At 37.7% G+C, this 15,114-nt stretch overlaps 1 protein-coding gene across 7 annotated transcripts in view; it reads left to right on the top strand.

Moving 5' to 3' along the window:
* The window catches only part of IQCE (IQ motif containing E), a 32,311-nt gene that overhangs the window by 7,311 nt on the left and 9,886 nt on the right, over positions 1-15,114 (top strand). For 6 of the 7 annotated variants that reach the window (XR_013939628.1, XR_013939629.1, XM_080556418.1 and 3 more), the window contains 13 exons: positions 223-293; positions 508-580; positions 999-1,048; positions 3,618-3,775; positions 4,284-4,339; positions 4,648-4,856; positions 5,657-5,761; positions 6,542-6,644; positions 8,970-9,065; positions 10,524-10,547; positions 11,534-11,647; positions 12,644-12,774; positions 13,515-13,633. Coding sequence is in view for 5 of the 7 variants with exons in the window: in XM_080556418.1 (XP_080412544.1) it covers positions 223-293; positions 508-580; positions 999-1,048; positions 3,618-3,775; positions 4,284-4,339; positions 4,648-4,856; positions 5,657-5,761; positions 6,542-6,644; positions 8,970-9,065; positions 10,524-10,547; positions 11,534-11,647; positions 12,644-12,774; positions 13,515-13,633 (1,309 nt within the window). In the remaining 2 variants the exon portion in view is untranslated. The remainder of the gene's footprint in view (positions 1-222; positions 294-507; positions 581-998; positions 1,049-3,617; positions 3,776-4,283; positions 4,340-4,647; positions 4,857-5,656; positions 5,762-6,541; positions 6,645-8,969; positions 9,066-10,523; positions 10,548-11,533; positions 11,648-12,643; positions 12,775-13,514; positions 13,634-15,114) is intronic. The other variant, XM_080556419.1, reaches the window with a different exon arrangement.

The raw sequence follows: 15,114 nt of genomic DNA, 5'->3' as shown, positions 1-15,114 counted from the left end.
GTTATGTTACCATAGATAGAAGTTAGGGATCTAATTTCTTTAGTGTCCTGTTTGAAACAGGGTAACGGACATGCATGTGATTTATTAAGTGCTAAAGTAGGTAGGAATAAGTATGTCTGATTAGGTACAATTTATAAAGAGAGGGTGAGATTATGGAGAAATGCAACTTCTGTGAAGAGACGGATCACTGTAGGACTGATGACTTCTTTGTTCTTTCTGTAGGTGGTTAGTGGATTAAAGCAGAAGGTTCTCAAGCTAGAACAGCAGTGCAAGGAGAAAGACAATGCTATCAAGTATGACTTTGGAGGGGTAGGGGCTTGTATTGGATAAGATAATCAATGGAATCTGAAACCCAATATTTTTCACCCATATTCTTCAGTTTCTTAACACAAATTAGCAAACTCGGAGAACATCGTAGAAATTATAAACCACCCACCCAGAAACTGTAAACCAACAGGTATTGCTGTGGCTTTGCCAGTGTGATTATTTTTTTTCTTCTATTTTTAGCAAATTCCAGTCAGACCTGAAGACCAATAATTTGGAAGAAATGAGGATAGCTATGGAAACCTACTATGAAGAGGTACATCTGACAAGGCTTTTATCATGCATACTAGAAAGGAAGTTTTTCAGTTGTTGAGTTGAAGTATAAATAAAATGTTTTAGATAGGATTCCTGCAGCTTAGCTGCACCTGTCATTAGAATCAGATTTTCACTGGCATTCTTACAGCTCCTTCTATATGTACTGAAAAATCTTTTTTCCTCAATAAGTTGAATGTATTAATCAAGAAGGGGAAATAATGAAACTAATGTACATCTGTGTGTAGTGCGTAGGTGAAAGGCAACATAACAATAGCCTGATTTTCAGTGATGGAATTGTTGCCTCTACTACTACCCAAAAGGTCTTGCTCTGATTTTCACCAAATGACCAAATATGTTTCGTTAATGATGTGTTTCCCACAGCTAGCACATTAATCGAATCTATATTTTGTACTTCACAGGTTCACCGTCTCCAAGTCCTCCTGGCAAAATCTGAAACTATGAGGAAAAAGTATGTTTCATTCTTTTGAAGCAGATATTAGTGTATATATGTTTCATATATCACTAATATACTACTTTGGAAAACAATTACATGGGAACTGTTTATTTTGTCATTTAGATTGCTGGATTTGCTTTTTCATACTGCTTTGGTTAGCCTCACAGCCTTAGCATGTGTCTTAGTCACATTTTTTTCTGTAGATAGATCATTTTGTGGATGTGGGAAAAATGCTAGAGCTATTTAAAAAGTCCACAGAAGCTCTGAAAGTTTATTTGTTAAATAAAATCCATCTTCCCCCATAATTATGCCTATTATGATATGACTGCTGATTAAAACAAACTCAGTAGAATTTTGACATTTTACTGTTGAGTCAGTTCTGGGCCTTGCTCTATAGTGCGTGCTGCACTGAAGTTATTTTGGAGTAAACTTGATTTTCCTGCGGTACAGAGATACAGATCCAAAGCTCAGGGTATCTTTTGTGAGATATCCATGAGTGGCGCTAGTAAGACACTGTCAGAGAAGCTTGTGTTGGTGCTTGTCACCAGTGCGCAGGTGTACAGATGGTGATGAGGGTAAACATGCTGTGAGAAACGGTATACAGAGGAAATAAAAATCAAAGCACAAAGGCAAAAGACCAAGCTACAATAAGAGAGGAGAGCAAGGGAGTGTTAGTTGAGCTGAGAAGAGGGTAACAGTCTTGTGGGGTAGGAAAATGTATTGCAGTAGTGAAGCGCACCACTTCCAAATTTGCTTGTCCTCTTGGCTTTGTTTTAAGCGCAGGCAGCTATCTTAGTTTTGGTTGTCATTATATGGATTGATAGAAACATGAAAGCTCTTTGTGGGTCATTATGTGCACTAGTTGTGTTTTGTTGATTTCTGTTGACTCTTGTGGTTTGAAAACAGGGATTTGGTTTGTCACTTTTTTTTTTTTTAAATTCTTCCTTTGGCTCAGGCATGCAGTGACTAGCCTCTCAAGGCTGTAAGCCTTCACACTTAATTTAGTCACAGGTGAAAATGAATCATCGGGTCTCTTCCTTGTCCTCATTTATTCATAGCTTCAAAAAGCAGTGGTCAGGGCAGTCTCTCTCAATTATATGAGTGTCTGTCTCTACTTGAGAGGCCAAGCACTGAAATAATAGGTGTTGTTGAAGGTCAGGACTCTGGCACATAGAAGGAGTTGTAGGAGTGTGTTTCTTTCATGATGCTTGTCTACATTATTTCTGGCTGAAGTGAATGGCGTTTAGCTCCTCTTTTCAGTATTTTCACTGAACTATGAGTGTTTATACGTGGGGTTGTGGTTCCCAATTGCAGCTAAAGACTAGACAAATTTTGAAACCCTCAGCATTTTCTGCAGTTGTTTCAGTTTGGTTTTGATGAGCCTGAAATAATGGCACCCAGTCATACAGTTATGATTTCTATCATTTCTGTCATTTCCCATTTTTGGTGATTTTTTTTTTTCTACTCCCTGCTTGGGACAGTTTTATGAATAGTCATCCATGATACCTGACCAGCTTTATTTATTTGTTTCCCTGTTCCTCTGCACTGCTCAAGGGGAGGAGGTAGGAGAGGGTGAATGGGGGATAATTTCCAAAAGGTAAATTAGGTATCTTTTCACTTAGATAGCCTAATGGTAGACTGTCTTCCCCATCATCTTATAATTATTTCAGTGAATAAGTGATGTAAGGTTCCTTCATAAACTGTTCTGTGAATGTCATTGGCATTTGTCCAAAAGTAAGTCCATCCTTTGTTTTCAGAAGTAAGTTTTCAAGATTTTTCTCGTAGTGATAAGGAACAATTATTTCATCTCACTAGAAATCTGTTTTGTGATCAAACTTTGCAACTTTGAACATCTGGAAGCTGAGTTTTCTTCCTCCTTTTATTAGAAAAATAAATAGGTAAAATCGCTGATATTTTAAGCATTCTTAACACAGGAAAGCAGAATTTCCCTTTTCTGGTGACTCTCATTCCAACTACATCAATGTAAGCTATATCCTCCAAATCCATTTCAAATTTCTCACTGATTGAAATGTACCTTAAAGAAATTTCTGAGGGGTTCACAGTCTCAGGACCAGTTTCTTTCATATTAAAGCATTTATAGGTACACTTCTGTGTAAAATACATTTATATGTTGGATTTGAGTTATTTTTCCTGTGTATAGCCTGCTCTCCCAATCTCAATCTGCTTGTTGAGTCGGAAAAAAAAAAAAAGGCAATTCAGTACACGCAGGTTAGCTTTCTGTGCTGAACAGCTTTTTGGAGAAGTCTCTCCATTAGCTGTAGATAAGTGTTTTTTGATCTTTTGGTCCATAGATCACTGGTAAAGCATTATATGATTAGTTAACAAAACATTTACAAGAATAAATAAATACAATTCACACAAGAATTGTGAAAGTGAGCAAGACAGTCTTTCACTATTGTTTTAGGAAAAAGCGTTCAACTCTTCAAATCAAGAAAGTTGTGAAATGCTGTCAGGGAGTGAGGTGAAACAGCTGACTTGGACAGTAAGGCTGTTCCATTCCTTCTGATGCTGCTTTTTTGTTCTCTGCTTTTAAGTTAACTTTCTGTTCTTGACTCTTTTCAAGTACAGAGGGCAGAGATACCCAAAAACGACTAAAGGCATTGAACGCTGCTGTCCTGAGATTGTCCCGGAACATCAAGGAATTACAGAATGAGAATCGGAGTCTGAAAGAAGATCTAGATCACATAGTGAGCACTTCTCTTGCATCCAATATAACAAAAAGTAGGTGCTAAAAGTTGGTGAATGAGGGGCAAGGGATTTAGGTACATTTGAAAAATGTGTTTGAGAGAGAGGGCAAGACACAGCAATGTTAGAAATAAGGGAGACAAGACAAAGATGGAGATTTGTGATAGGCAGAAGTTGGAATGAGAAATTTCTTACAATAGTCTCTCCCTTACTTGTGGGGATGCTGCTCCAGCAAGACATCCCTTTATTATTATTCCTGAGAAGTTCTGGACTGGAATCACTTAAGATTAAGTTTTTGCTGGAAAACTATTTATATCTGTTGGAAGTGGATGAACATGAATGGTTTATATTGTTTTTTGAGCTAACTGGTATAGGAAGTCAGATATTTCAAGACTGTTTTAATCTTTTCATTACTGCATCTTTAAAGTTGAGGCTCAGTGATCTTTAGGTGGTCTTTTTGTATGGACAGAAGTTAAAAAAAAACAAAAAAATATGTTAATTCACTGATACAGTTTCCTGTTTAAAGCTTCATTTTTGTGTTTAGATTACAGTGAATGGAGCAAGCAGAGGCTGATGAGGCGGATTGTGGAACTAGAAAAGGTGAGTTATCATAGTCGCATGGCTGTCTTACCTATCTCCAAGCAGAAAATACAAAACCCCTGGCTTGTACTCATGGCATGTATCAGCATTGTGTATTGTAGCACGCACGTGTGATCTGATGTCTGCACCATGTCCCCTTCTTCCCTTTTTTTCTTTTATCAGACTTGAATGTAAATGCATGTTTTAGGATTAAGTTCTGTTTGATCTTTTCTCATGGCCTAAGTGAAATTGTTTTATGCTAAATTTAATTTTCCTCTTCTATTTGCATTTGTGGTATTTTTTTGTGTATGTAAATTTATCATTTTCAGAAACTAGGTGCCATGGAGAACACCCAGGTATCACCAGCAGATAGCGAGTCATCACAGTTACTTGCTGTGTCATCTTCACCTTCTACAGACCTGGATCATCCAGCCTCTCAACAGGTAGACCACGTTAAAGAATGCCATCACCTCCGAGGGCTAGTGAAGAAACTGAAGAGTGATAGGAGAGCACTTCAAAATCTCCTACTTAGTAAAGAGTAAGTACAGCACTCTCTGAGATGTTGTCACTTTTGTAGGTAAGAATTATTCATATTATCTTACGGAACAACGCAATCAATTCTTCACATTTTCAGCAAAAAGACAGATTGTTAAGGATCTCCTTAGCTTTTGTCAGAAGCGTCTTCTAGTCCTCTTGGTGTTGCAAAATTAAGTAATAGAGGGGGGAAAAGAGTAAGCAAGATGATGGAAAATGAGAAATTCTGCACGTTTCTAAAACATTTTTCACACTATATCATTTTGCCAGACACAAGTAAAAGCCTTTGAAGGGTTATATGCTGCTTTAGGCAGCACTTCTTGCACGTATTTTGCTGTAAAAATTTCCCTTTTTTTGTGACATAAACTTTTTTTTTTTTACTGATCTGCTGCTTTCTCCATTTAAGCCTGCCTTCTGCCTTGTGATGCCATGTGTCTGCTTTTCTCTCCAGTAAGCAACTGATTTGCGATTTAAAGTGTTTAGACTAGTTTGGTGTGTCAGTGCGTAAGGGCAGGCAGGTTAATCTGATCATGAGCAGAGATGTGCACAGAGCTATGTGTTGCTAATAAGATGCTCTGCCTCCCATGTCAACTCGTCTTTGAACAAAAATGCATAGTGAGAGCACGCAAAGAGGCTTTCTGGTTCTGAAAAATGTGTTTGCATTTTGCTTTATTTAAAAGGATAAATGTTTAGTTACTTTCTAAATTTCATGTTATTTATAAGTTTAAACAAGAAATAGTTACATGGTTCATGTAAAATAAGACTTTTTTAAAGAATTATTCAGATTTTCTTGTACCTGTATAGATTAGATATCAAGCAGTTGCTGCAGGCAAAGGCTGAAGTGGAGTTGGAGCTGCAGAAGTGGCAGAATAAGAAAGAAGAAAAAAGTATGGAAGAACAGACTTCAAGGTATCGTATTCTGTATTAGTAGATCCTTTCAGAACCAAAAAAAAAAAAAGAATAATTCTCTTTTGAAGTGGCTCAAAATTCATAGATCAGATCAACTGCAGGAAGCTGGGAATTTATTTAATGAAAAATGTTTTGGAGGGATGGAGTATGTTACCGGGGAGGAATACTACGGAGTTATTTTAGAGGAAGTAGAAGTCTGAGATGTATAGTAGAAAGAAGAATTAGATTATAATAAAAATGAATGGGAAAAGAAGTGCTATGCTGTGCTTGAGACATTTCTTTTTACAAGAAAAAAAAAACCTGTTGTATCTTTACCTTACCTTAGCCTCTGCTTCTGGACCACTGCCAATATGTCATTCTATGTAGTTCATTTATTTTGTATTACTGTTGGTAATAATCCTGTGCAGAGCGGGAGACAGGAAAGTGATTGCATTATCACTTTGTAAGACAGGACTTTGCTACAGTTTCATATTTATCAGTCATCAATTCAGATCTAGAGGCATTATTAATAGTATCAAGGGTACCATTGTAACCTTGGGCCGCTTTCTTTTCAATTTTAACTTAGGACTGTGCTATCACAACTTGAAAATTGATGCTTGGTGTCTGTAACCGTGAGAATATGTATCATGTTATCCTGAGAACCGTTTCCCACTTTGGCCTTTAAAAAAAAAAGAAAAAAAAGCACAAAGTAACCCAATTTTATGAAATAGGTTTAGCATATTCAAAGCAGGAAAAACAGAAAATTTCTAGCTACAAATATCTTTGCTTTTCCAACCATAGTGAGGAAATCCAGATCCTTACACAGAAAGTTGGGAAATCTGAGGCAACACTGGAGGAAGAGAAGAGTGAAATGGCAGAAGACACAATGGAAAAGCTTAATAAGGTACAGAAAAGTGATGGGTTTTTTTCCTTGCATCTAATACCTTGCAAATGGAGCTGATAGTCTAAATAGCTGCTAGATGTGTCTTTTCAGAGAAGCGTCTTGTTACAGAGACTCTGAATGATGGTTAATTTCCGGAGTTTATAGTTAAGTTGTTTCAATAATCGCCACTGCTACTTAGCGTTTTTTTTGGAGCTACCTTAGTAACTACCTACCTGCCCTACCATCACTTTTTTTCTTATTCACTGGAATATTACAAAAAAGCTTATACTTAAGTATTTTTTGCCTTCCTTCCTAAGAAGAGAAAAAAAATTATACTTGTGATATTAATTTATATCTTCATGTAACACCTAAGCCCATTAGCTAATATCAATCAGATACCGTAGAGGGAGGGAGGTCTTGTAAGGTTTGAAAGTTAAAGTTGGACAGACAGGTAAGTGCGCTCGCTGGCAGGCTGACAAAAGACAACAACAACAACAAAGACCCTTTGCAGTGCTTTTACTCTGACCAGATGATCAATTAGGGCCCATGTGCTGTCCAATCAAAAAATATTCTTTAGCCCTTCTGTTTGCATGGAAGTTGAGCATTCTTTCATGGGAAGGTTTACCAGATATAGAGTACTAATCATGATGAAAACCAAGTTGTTTTGTTTTTTGGTTCCCCTGCTGATGGGGCACCGCACTTAAGTAAACAATTAAAGAAGATGCCAATACAATAAAATAAACTCTTGTCCCTTTTGAAATGAAGTTTTTCTAGAGTTGAGATATTCATAATTGGATTCAATTCTGGATTTTCTGGTATCTAATAACTGTATTTGTGCAGCCCTTAATCCTTCTGGCCAGTCTTAAATAGGTCTGTGTACTCAATTGCTTTTTTTTTTCCATGAAATATACGTGAACTTGATATCTTTGCAGTCTTCTGTCCCTTTGCCAAATGTTGTTGTAGCTGGTCAATGGAGATGAGTGGGCTCTGACAGAAACGCTTTCAGATGCAGGGTGGTCATGTTAATCTCATTTCACTAAAAACTAGCTGAGAAGTATTACTGGGGATTTTGGTTGTTTGTACTTTAAAATTAATATACCCTGAAATTACAGGTAATATGAAAGTATAAATAAAAATGTCCATAAGCTTAAGAGGGTACTATTTTTGATATACTGCGCAATTTGTAGGAATTTGGGTTAGATTTTTTGTGTTACAGGCTGATAGATGCTAGATGATGTTTTGAATACCAAGTAACATGTTTTTAAAAACAGCCAGTGAACAGCCCCTTTTTTTCCTCTGCAGGCTATGTATATTCTTGGCCAGTAACCATCTATTTATTGAAATGTTCCCATTATTTGTAATTATCACTAAGTTCCTACCAATTTTTCATTTTAATAGTAGGTTGTCATTTTTAATATAACATGATCCATTTGCTAAGCTTAAGCCTGTAACTCAGTATTTTAAAGGTTATAAATAAATCCTTCTTACAGAATCAAGAAGCTTTTTTCAGACTGTAAAATCTCTTGTTCCTCTACTTAGAATTTTACACCAACATATTAGATTAGTCTTTTAAAATTGCAGTTATAACTTCTGTTTGGCAAGTGAAGTAGAATGATTAGTATGGGTATGATATTTAGGAATCAAAAAGATCAGTTGGCTGGAGGTGGAATGTGCAACCACACCTCAGGAGAAATAACCAGAACAAAATCTTGTTTTGTTCTTGCTTTCTCTCTTTTTTCCTCTAATTAACTAATTTCTTCAAGACAGAAGAGTAGAGTTATATCAATTTACACAAGCTTTCTGTCTTGTCAGTGTCACGTGATGGCCAACACAACATATCAGCAAGCTTAAAAAGATGATTGTGGGGTCTCAGCTGTCAGGAAGAGATATGAGAGAGCTCCTAGGTTTATTAATATTAGTGTTCTCTGGAGAAAAATTGTAAAATTAGGTACTCTGACATTTGTTCTCAGTCTGTCAATAACAGATGCACAAAAAAAAAAAGTTTCTTATCAACAAAGCATTGGTTTCCACTGTGAGAGTTCTTACTGCTATAGTCATGCATAGAAAGGTCGAAGTACGTGTAAATGAAAACCTTCATGTTCCTGTGCTCAGCTAACTGCTAAAATGGGGACAAGAATGTGTTTTATGTTAAGTCATCCCGATGATGAACTTGAACATGAGCAGTATTCAGAGCTAAGATTTTCCTCTGACTTTCTTCTACCCTGTAGGCAGGTTGAATGTTTAAAAACTCAGGTTACAGCTGACTTGAGAAAAATCGACACCGATTTCCCCTCTCAGAATTCTAACTCATCTTTAGTGTACTAAGCTAAAGGTTCTTCTTCTCAGTCCTCACCAGTCTGCACGGTTAAAGGCGAAGAAGATCATAGGAAGGAACAAGCAGCCAAATGCATTCAGAGGTGGTGGAAGTTGTACCAAAACAAGGTGAGAGTGCCCTATCGGGAAGCAATGAGGACTCCCACTTCTGCATTTTACTCTTGTTTCAGAATCTAGAGTAACCTGCTGCTGGGCTCCAGTAACTACAGCAGTGCTTCCCAGTCAGATTCCTTACTGCCATCTTCTCTACCACCACTTTTTTTCAAGTCCTCCCTGCTGCTGCTTTTGCCTTTTCTCCCTAGAACCCCGTTTCTGCTGTGAGGACCATTTCTAAATGGGGGAGTCTGGGTGAGAAACTGAAGGGAGCAATAGCAGTGCTCCCTTGGTAGCGTTGACTCCTTGGATCCTTTTCTCATGGAGTTCCTGCCTGCTGCATCTTGGCAACAGTGTTAGCACTGGAGCAGAGCCCAAGCTAATAAGCACAACGTATTGCTGATGTGTCCAGCATCTCTAACGTGCCTCAGAGAAGACTTTCTGGGAACTAACGCCTGTAGTACCAATGCAAGCTTTCATGATAACTGTTTGACCACCTTCTTCCTGAATGTTCTTGTGAAGGATAGACTTAGGGCTTTGCACCTGTACTTGGGAGAGTTGGCTAACTTTCTAACTGAGACTACAGGTAAACGATACGATAGCTAAAGCTAGAGTAAGGGGTATGAGTCCTAAAGGTATTGATTTTTTTTCTTATTATTTCAATTGTTTGTTAAAGTATTATTGGAATGTTGTTTAAGCTATTGAAACTACTTGTTAAATCAAATTAAAAAAACAACAACAAACAAAACCACAAACACAGAAACCAGGTATTAGGCACCTTCATGTCTGTTTTTGAGTGACCAGAATAGCATTTCAGAACTGAAACATTCTTTGTACTTAAAAAAAGAAATTGTTCCCCCTTGTCATGTCATTATCTGACTAAGCAAAAAGTTGCTCTCCATCTTTTTTATAAGCCCCCTTTAAGTATTGGAAAGCCGCAACAAGGTCACCCCACAGCCTTCTCTTCTTTAGGCTGAACATGCCCAGCTCTCCCAGCCTTTCTTCCCAGAAGAATATGAAGGGTCCATATCATGGAGTCCATCCTTTAGGGGCAAACTGCTCCAGCACAGGTTTCCCATGAGCAGCACCCTTATAGTAAAGCATTTCTTCTGAATATCGAATCTAAATCTACCCTCTTTTAGTTTAAACCTATTACCTCTTGTCCTATCACTACAGTCCCTGGTAAACCGCCGCTCTCCAGCTTTCTTACAGGCCTCCTTTAGGTACTGGAAGGCTGCTGTAAGGTATCCTCAGAGCCTTTTCTTTTCCAGGCTGAACAGCCCTCTCACCTGACTCCAAAAAGCTATTTTCAAAGATGAAAAAACTTGTTTTTCTCAAGCTTACATTCTGAGTTTTCAGGGTGGGAGGTAGGACACATATTTTCTTTGTGTGTTTGTTGGGAAAAATTTGGAAAATACTTGTTAGATAAAATGTATTCATTTCTGATGTTAACTTAGGCATTTTCCATTTCAGAAAGAAGAAATTGCTCTGGATGAGGTGAGTATTTTTGTGATACCAAACAAAACAGTGAATCACATTTAACTTGTATAAAAGCATAAGCAAATAACTTTTTTTTTATTTTTAAAGAGGTTTTATTGTGAGGTGAGCTGTGGTACTGAGACTATCTTTGTTTTTCAGGCTGGCAGTGTTCACCTTTTGATCTCAAGTTTTCTATATGTTTTTCATTTTCACTTTTAAGAGTCATCAGAAAGATTTGAAGTAGGAATTTGAAGCCTTTCCTAAGGAGAAATGTTGCGGAGTGTTCTGAAAAAATTGACTTTGTGACAATTTAGTCACTTTTTGATCAATGTTTTGCATAAACATTGCACGTTTTGATTAAACTGTTTTTTAAATTGCATAACATAGTATCTTTAGACATGTTTTTTCCAGAAAATTAAGAAGTCATACTTTCAGAAGTTAGAACAAATTTTATGTGATACAAATATGCTGTGTTACATCTAGATGCTTTTTGTTGATTAGAATGTAGTAAAATCTCTGAGTAAAAATTCTCTATCAAAATCTCCTACTTGTACGTTCAGCATAATCACTGCAGTGGTCTGCTGGGCTTGGCTTGATTTCTGGTCATACCAGAGCATCCCAGAGCCTGCTGAGGAGCCAGAGTGTAATATGGGAATGGGATAATGTTTCTCTATCTGTGAAATACAGGCTATTACCGGTGGCCAGAAATTAATTGTATTTAATGGGATCAATCATGAACACCTCTTAGACTGAATTTAAACCCAGAAGATGCATGTCTGTGGGTGTTTTTATCCCTCGCGCTGGGGATGCGGTGGACTGTGGCAGAGTGTCTGTGAAGTAGATGGGTGGGATCCCTTAAAACTAAGAAAATGTCAAGACATCAGTATCCATTGCACAGGGAAAAGTTATTTTGCTCGTGTGCCTCTTCCCTCTGGACTTCTGTTTTAATTTGTAGGTGCCATCTTCCAAGGGAGCTAATGTTTCTTTCTTTCTTTCAATGCTAGGCGGTTGTTGTGCTTCAGGCAGCTTTCAGAGGACATTTAGCTCGACAGAAACTGTTACTGAGTAGTGGGATGCATGATGCAAAACCTCACAACAGGCATAGCCTTGGAAAAATGGTAATTGTTATCCAGTAATTCCGTTATTTTTAGTTTTCTGTGTGAGGTACTATACTTCCACGCTTAATTCTCCATGTCACACAGTATAGTTATTTTAATGCTCTGGTGAGCAGCACCATTGTAATTCCAGAAGGATAACAAATGAATTCCCTAGCTTTACTTTGTCTTCTTTAGTTCACAGAAGTAGAGCTGTAATTTCACTGCATTATGGACTGTACCTAAGTGTCCTGTGGTTTTTGTTGTTGTTTTGAGTTTTCTGGTTCTTCCATCAGCTAGTAACATAACCTTTAACTTGTTCATTTGGAATGTAATTGAAAACTGCACTTATATTCGTGTTCACTGAGTCATTGTAGTAATAGGCAAGCCTTTGTCACTGAAACTCGGAAATAAGGATTTAGAGATCATTTGATTGGCTTAAAAAGAAATCTTGAATGTGGCTCACTCTGCTGAAGACTTGCAGTATCTTAGTCATGTCAGACGTGCTCCAGATAGCTCAGCACCGTATGTGAAAAAATTTCCTTATCGACTGAACTTTTTTTCTTCTGTAAATCATTTGCCAAATTATATGAACGTCCTTTTGGCCTTTAGCAGGCTAAAATTAATTTGGAATTTTCCATACAGATTGTCCATGTGGTCGCACTTTAAATGCAATTTTATATAAATAAATAGGCCAAGTGCGATAGGACTGAATACTTTTGCTTGATGCAAGCAGAAAGCATATCCATCATGAAGGTTGCCTTACCTTGTTTGACTTTAGGTGGTTTTCTTCCTGGGAAATAAATGAACTTTCCTTGCAGGTATCTAGTCTCATTAATTGAATGCAGATGTTTCAAAGCTTGTATGATAGTCAGGTTTGCATTGCTGCTTATAGAACCATAAAGCCTGCAGACCAAAAGACAGAAATGTTTGTTCCACTGCAATTTTCAAAATCAGAAGTTGTCAAAGCTTCTGTCTATTTCTAAAAGGTCAGTTCTCTTTGATCTGATTACTCTGCAGAACTCCTGTATGTCTCATGTGTCAAACTCTTTGAGCTCGTCTTCTGACTGGGAGGAGAAAGAGGAGACTGTGACATTCATCCAGTCCATTTTCAGGGCTCACTTAGCACGTGCAGTACTGCTTGAGGAGAGGTAAGTGACAAATAGATTTTTTTATTTATTTTTTTTTGCAATATGTAGAAGCAAAACTGTGCTTGTTAGAGGAGAGGAGTAATTTTTGAATGGGATTTTAGTGTGGGTTCCTTGGCAGAGAAAGAGAACAAGGCCATTGTTCAAACACACAAAAGAACTTTCTCATGAGTAAAATGCTGTGGGTATGCAACTAAAGAGGTTTCTTGCTGCAGCAGTAATCTTCCTATATCTTGTTGCATGTTCTTTGCTATAGAGATGAGGGAAAGCAGAGGAAAATAATTACTCTTTGGAGGAAAAAAAAAATTATATGCAGTTGCTATCAAACTCAGTGCTGCTACATTAGCTTAATTTAAGTGAGTCTGAAGCTCTGACATGTAAAAGTTAAGGATTATGTGGAATAGGAACAGGGAAGAGCTAGGATACAATCTTGCATTCAGTCTACTGGCTTAACTCAGGAAGAACATGGCAATTTGCTTACTACTTAGGTTTGTCCTGACTGCCTTGAAAAATACTTTGTTTCTCTTCAGGGTTTACTGCACCAGAAATTTTTAATATTAGTTCCTATGGTTACAATGCGAGTTACATAGTTTTCACCTCACGTGTGACCAAGTTCACTTCCTCAAGTGATAAGCTTTTACCTCTTTGGTGCTACTAACACAAGAAACTTTTCTGTGTGCATTCTGAAGACAGACTGCAATTCCTGTTCTGTACTATAGGCTATGCAATGTGTATTTTTGCAGACCCTCTGTGTCCAGTGCAACAAGTGAGAAAGCAGATTTTGCTGTCTATGTTACAGAGAAGAAGCCAGTCTCAGCAGCACTCCAGAGAACTCCTTCAGTCATCATGTCACCTCTTCTTGGTAATCTCATTTTCTTCTGTGTTCAAAAGTATGTGGGGTTCGAGTGAGTGCAGACATAATTTTACAGAGCATCTGCACATAAACACGCATTTACATGCATACTTGCACTCTGTGCATTTACTCTTTTAATTTGATAACATGTTCCTTGTATGGGCATATTTTCAAATGAAAGATTAAATCTTTGACAACGTCAGTACCAGCTTCCTCACAGTGCTTTGCCTGCTTGTCAAAACTGCAGATTGGATGATCTCTTTCTGTGGTGAATAGTAATTATTTAAGGAACATGATGTTCCTCTGTATTGCCTTTCTACTTCCTCTTCAATCCCCCACCCCCTGTAGCTGTAGTATGGTACTTTCCTTTCCTTTTGGGCCTCAAGCCATAGGCAAGTTGAAGGAGTTTTCACCTTGCTGACTTAGTTTCTGAAGGAGACAGACATCTGGTAAAAATAAACCATTCTAGTCAGTCATCTGTATTTAGTCATGTTTTTCAGCAGTCTTTAGTTGCTGCATTAAGGGGAAAATTGAAGTTGTAGATAGCCTTGCCAGCTAGCACTACTGTGGTATAAACTGGGAAAATGTCTTTGTCTTTTATGGCTGATATGCAGTTTTTCCTTCTTGAATTTTGCTTGCTGCTTCTGCGAAGATGGAGTTAAAGCCAAAGAGGCTTCTAAGAGGATATTAGAAGTACTGAGCAGGAAAAGCAAAACAATGATGTAGATAATACAGTCTTAGACATGCAGCTTCAAAGGAGTTAAAAACAAGCTGAAGAAAGCTAGTTCTATCCTGAACAGGATATTTTAGATTTTATGGACCAGTTGGAGAGAAAAGAGCAACTTTGAGGGTGACCTGAAAAACATTAGCTTGTTGTTGTCAGTGAAAAGCTGACAGTCCCTGCAGACTTGTGCAGAAACAGAGCATGCCATAAGCAGCTCAGGCTGTTTCTCTAAGATATGAGATGGGGAGTAAGCCAGATTTACAAGGGCTGTGAATACAGAGATTACCCTTCAGTGAAGGAGAATGTTTGTAAGAAAGTTTATTGTATTCCGTATTCAGAAGCAGGTTCTACTACTTTGTGAAGGAGTCAGTAATACTTGCTTCTGAAGATGTTACAGAGTGACTTTTAGTGATGTCTAGTAACAGTATCCAGAAAAGAATCCTGGCAGCATCCTGTTTTGTCTGGGCTCTACTGCAGTAGTCTTTATTGGTACACTCAGTCTAAACCCAGAGTAAACCAATTGTGAAATCCTACCCAAAGAGAAAGAATCATTTAAAAAAAAAAAAAAAAGCTTTGTACCTCTGAAGAAGTATTTCTAAGACCTAGAGAAAGTGGTGTAAGATGAAGCTAGTCTGGTTAGTGCAGTAGTCTGACCGTTAGAATAGTACGGATAGAGCACTGTCACTACCTACCTCTGAAGTCTCCAAAGCAAACTTTATTTTATTGTCATCACCACCTACAATAAATGAGTGAAGTAGTTCTGGAA

This window comes from Anser brachyrhynchus (genome assembly GCF_964034855.1).
Source record: "Anser brachyrhynchus genome assembly, chromosome: 15".
Taxonomy (NCBI): domain Eukaryota; kingdom Metazoa; phylum Chordata; class Aves; order Anseriformes; family Anatidae; genus Anser; species Anser brachyrhynchus.
The sequence above is the reverse complement of the archived record's forward strand: the minus strand, read 5'-3'. Positions and strand labels throughout refer to the sequence as shown.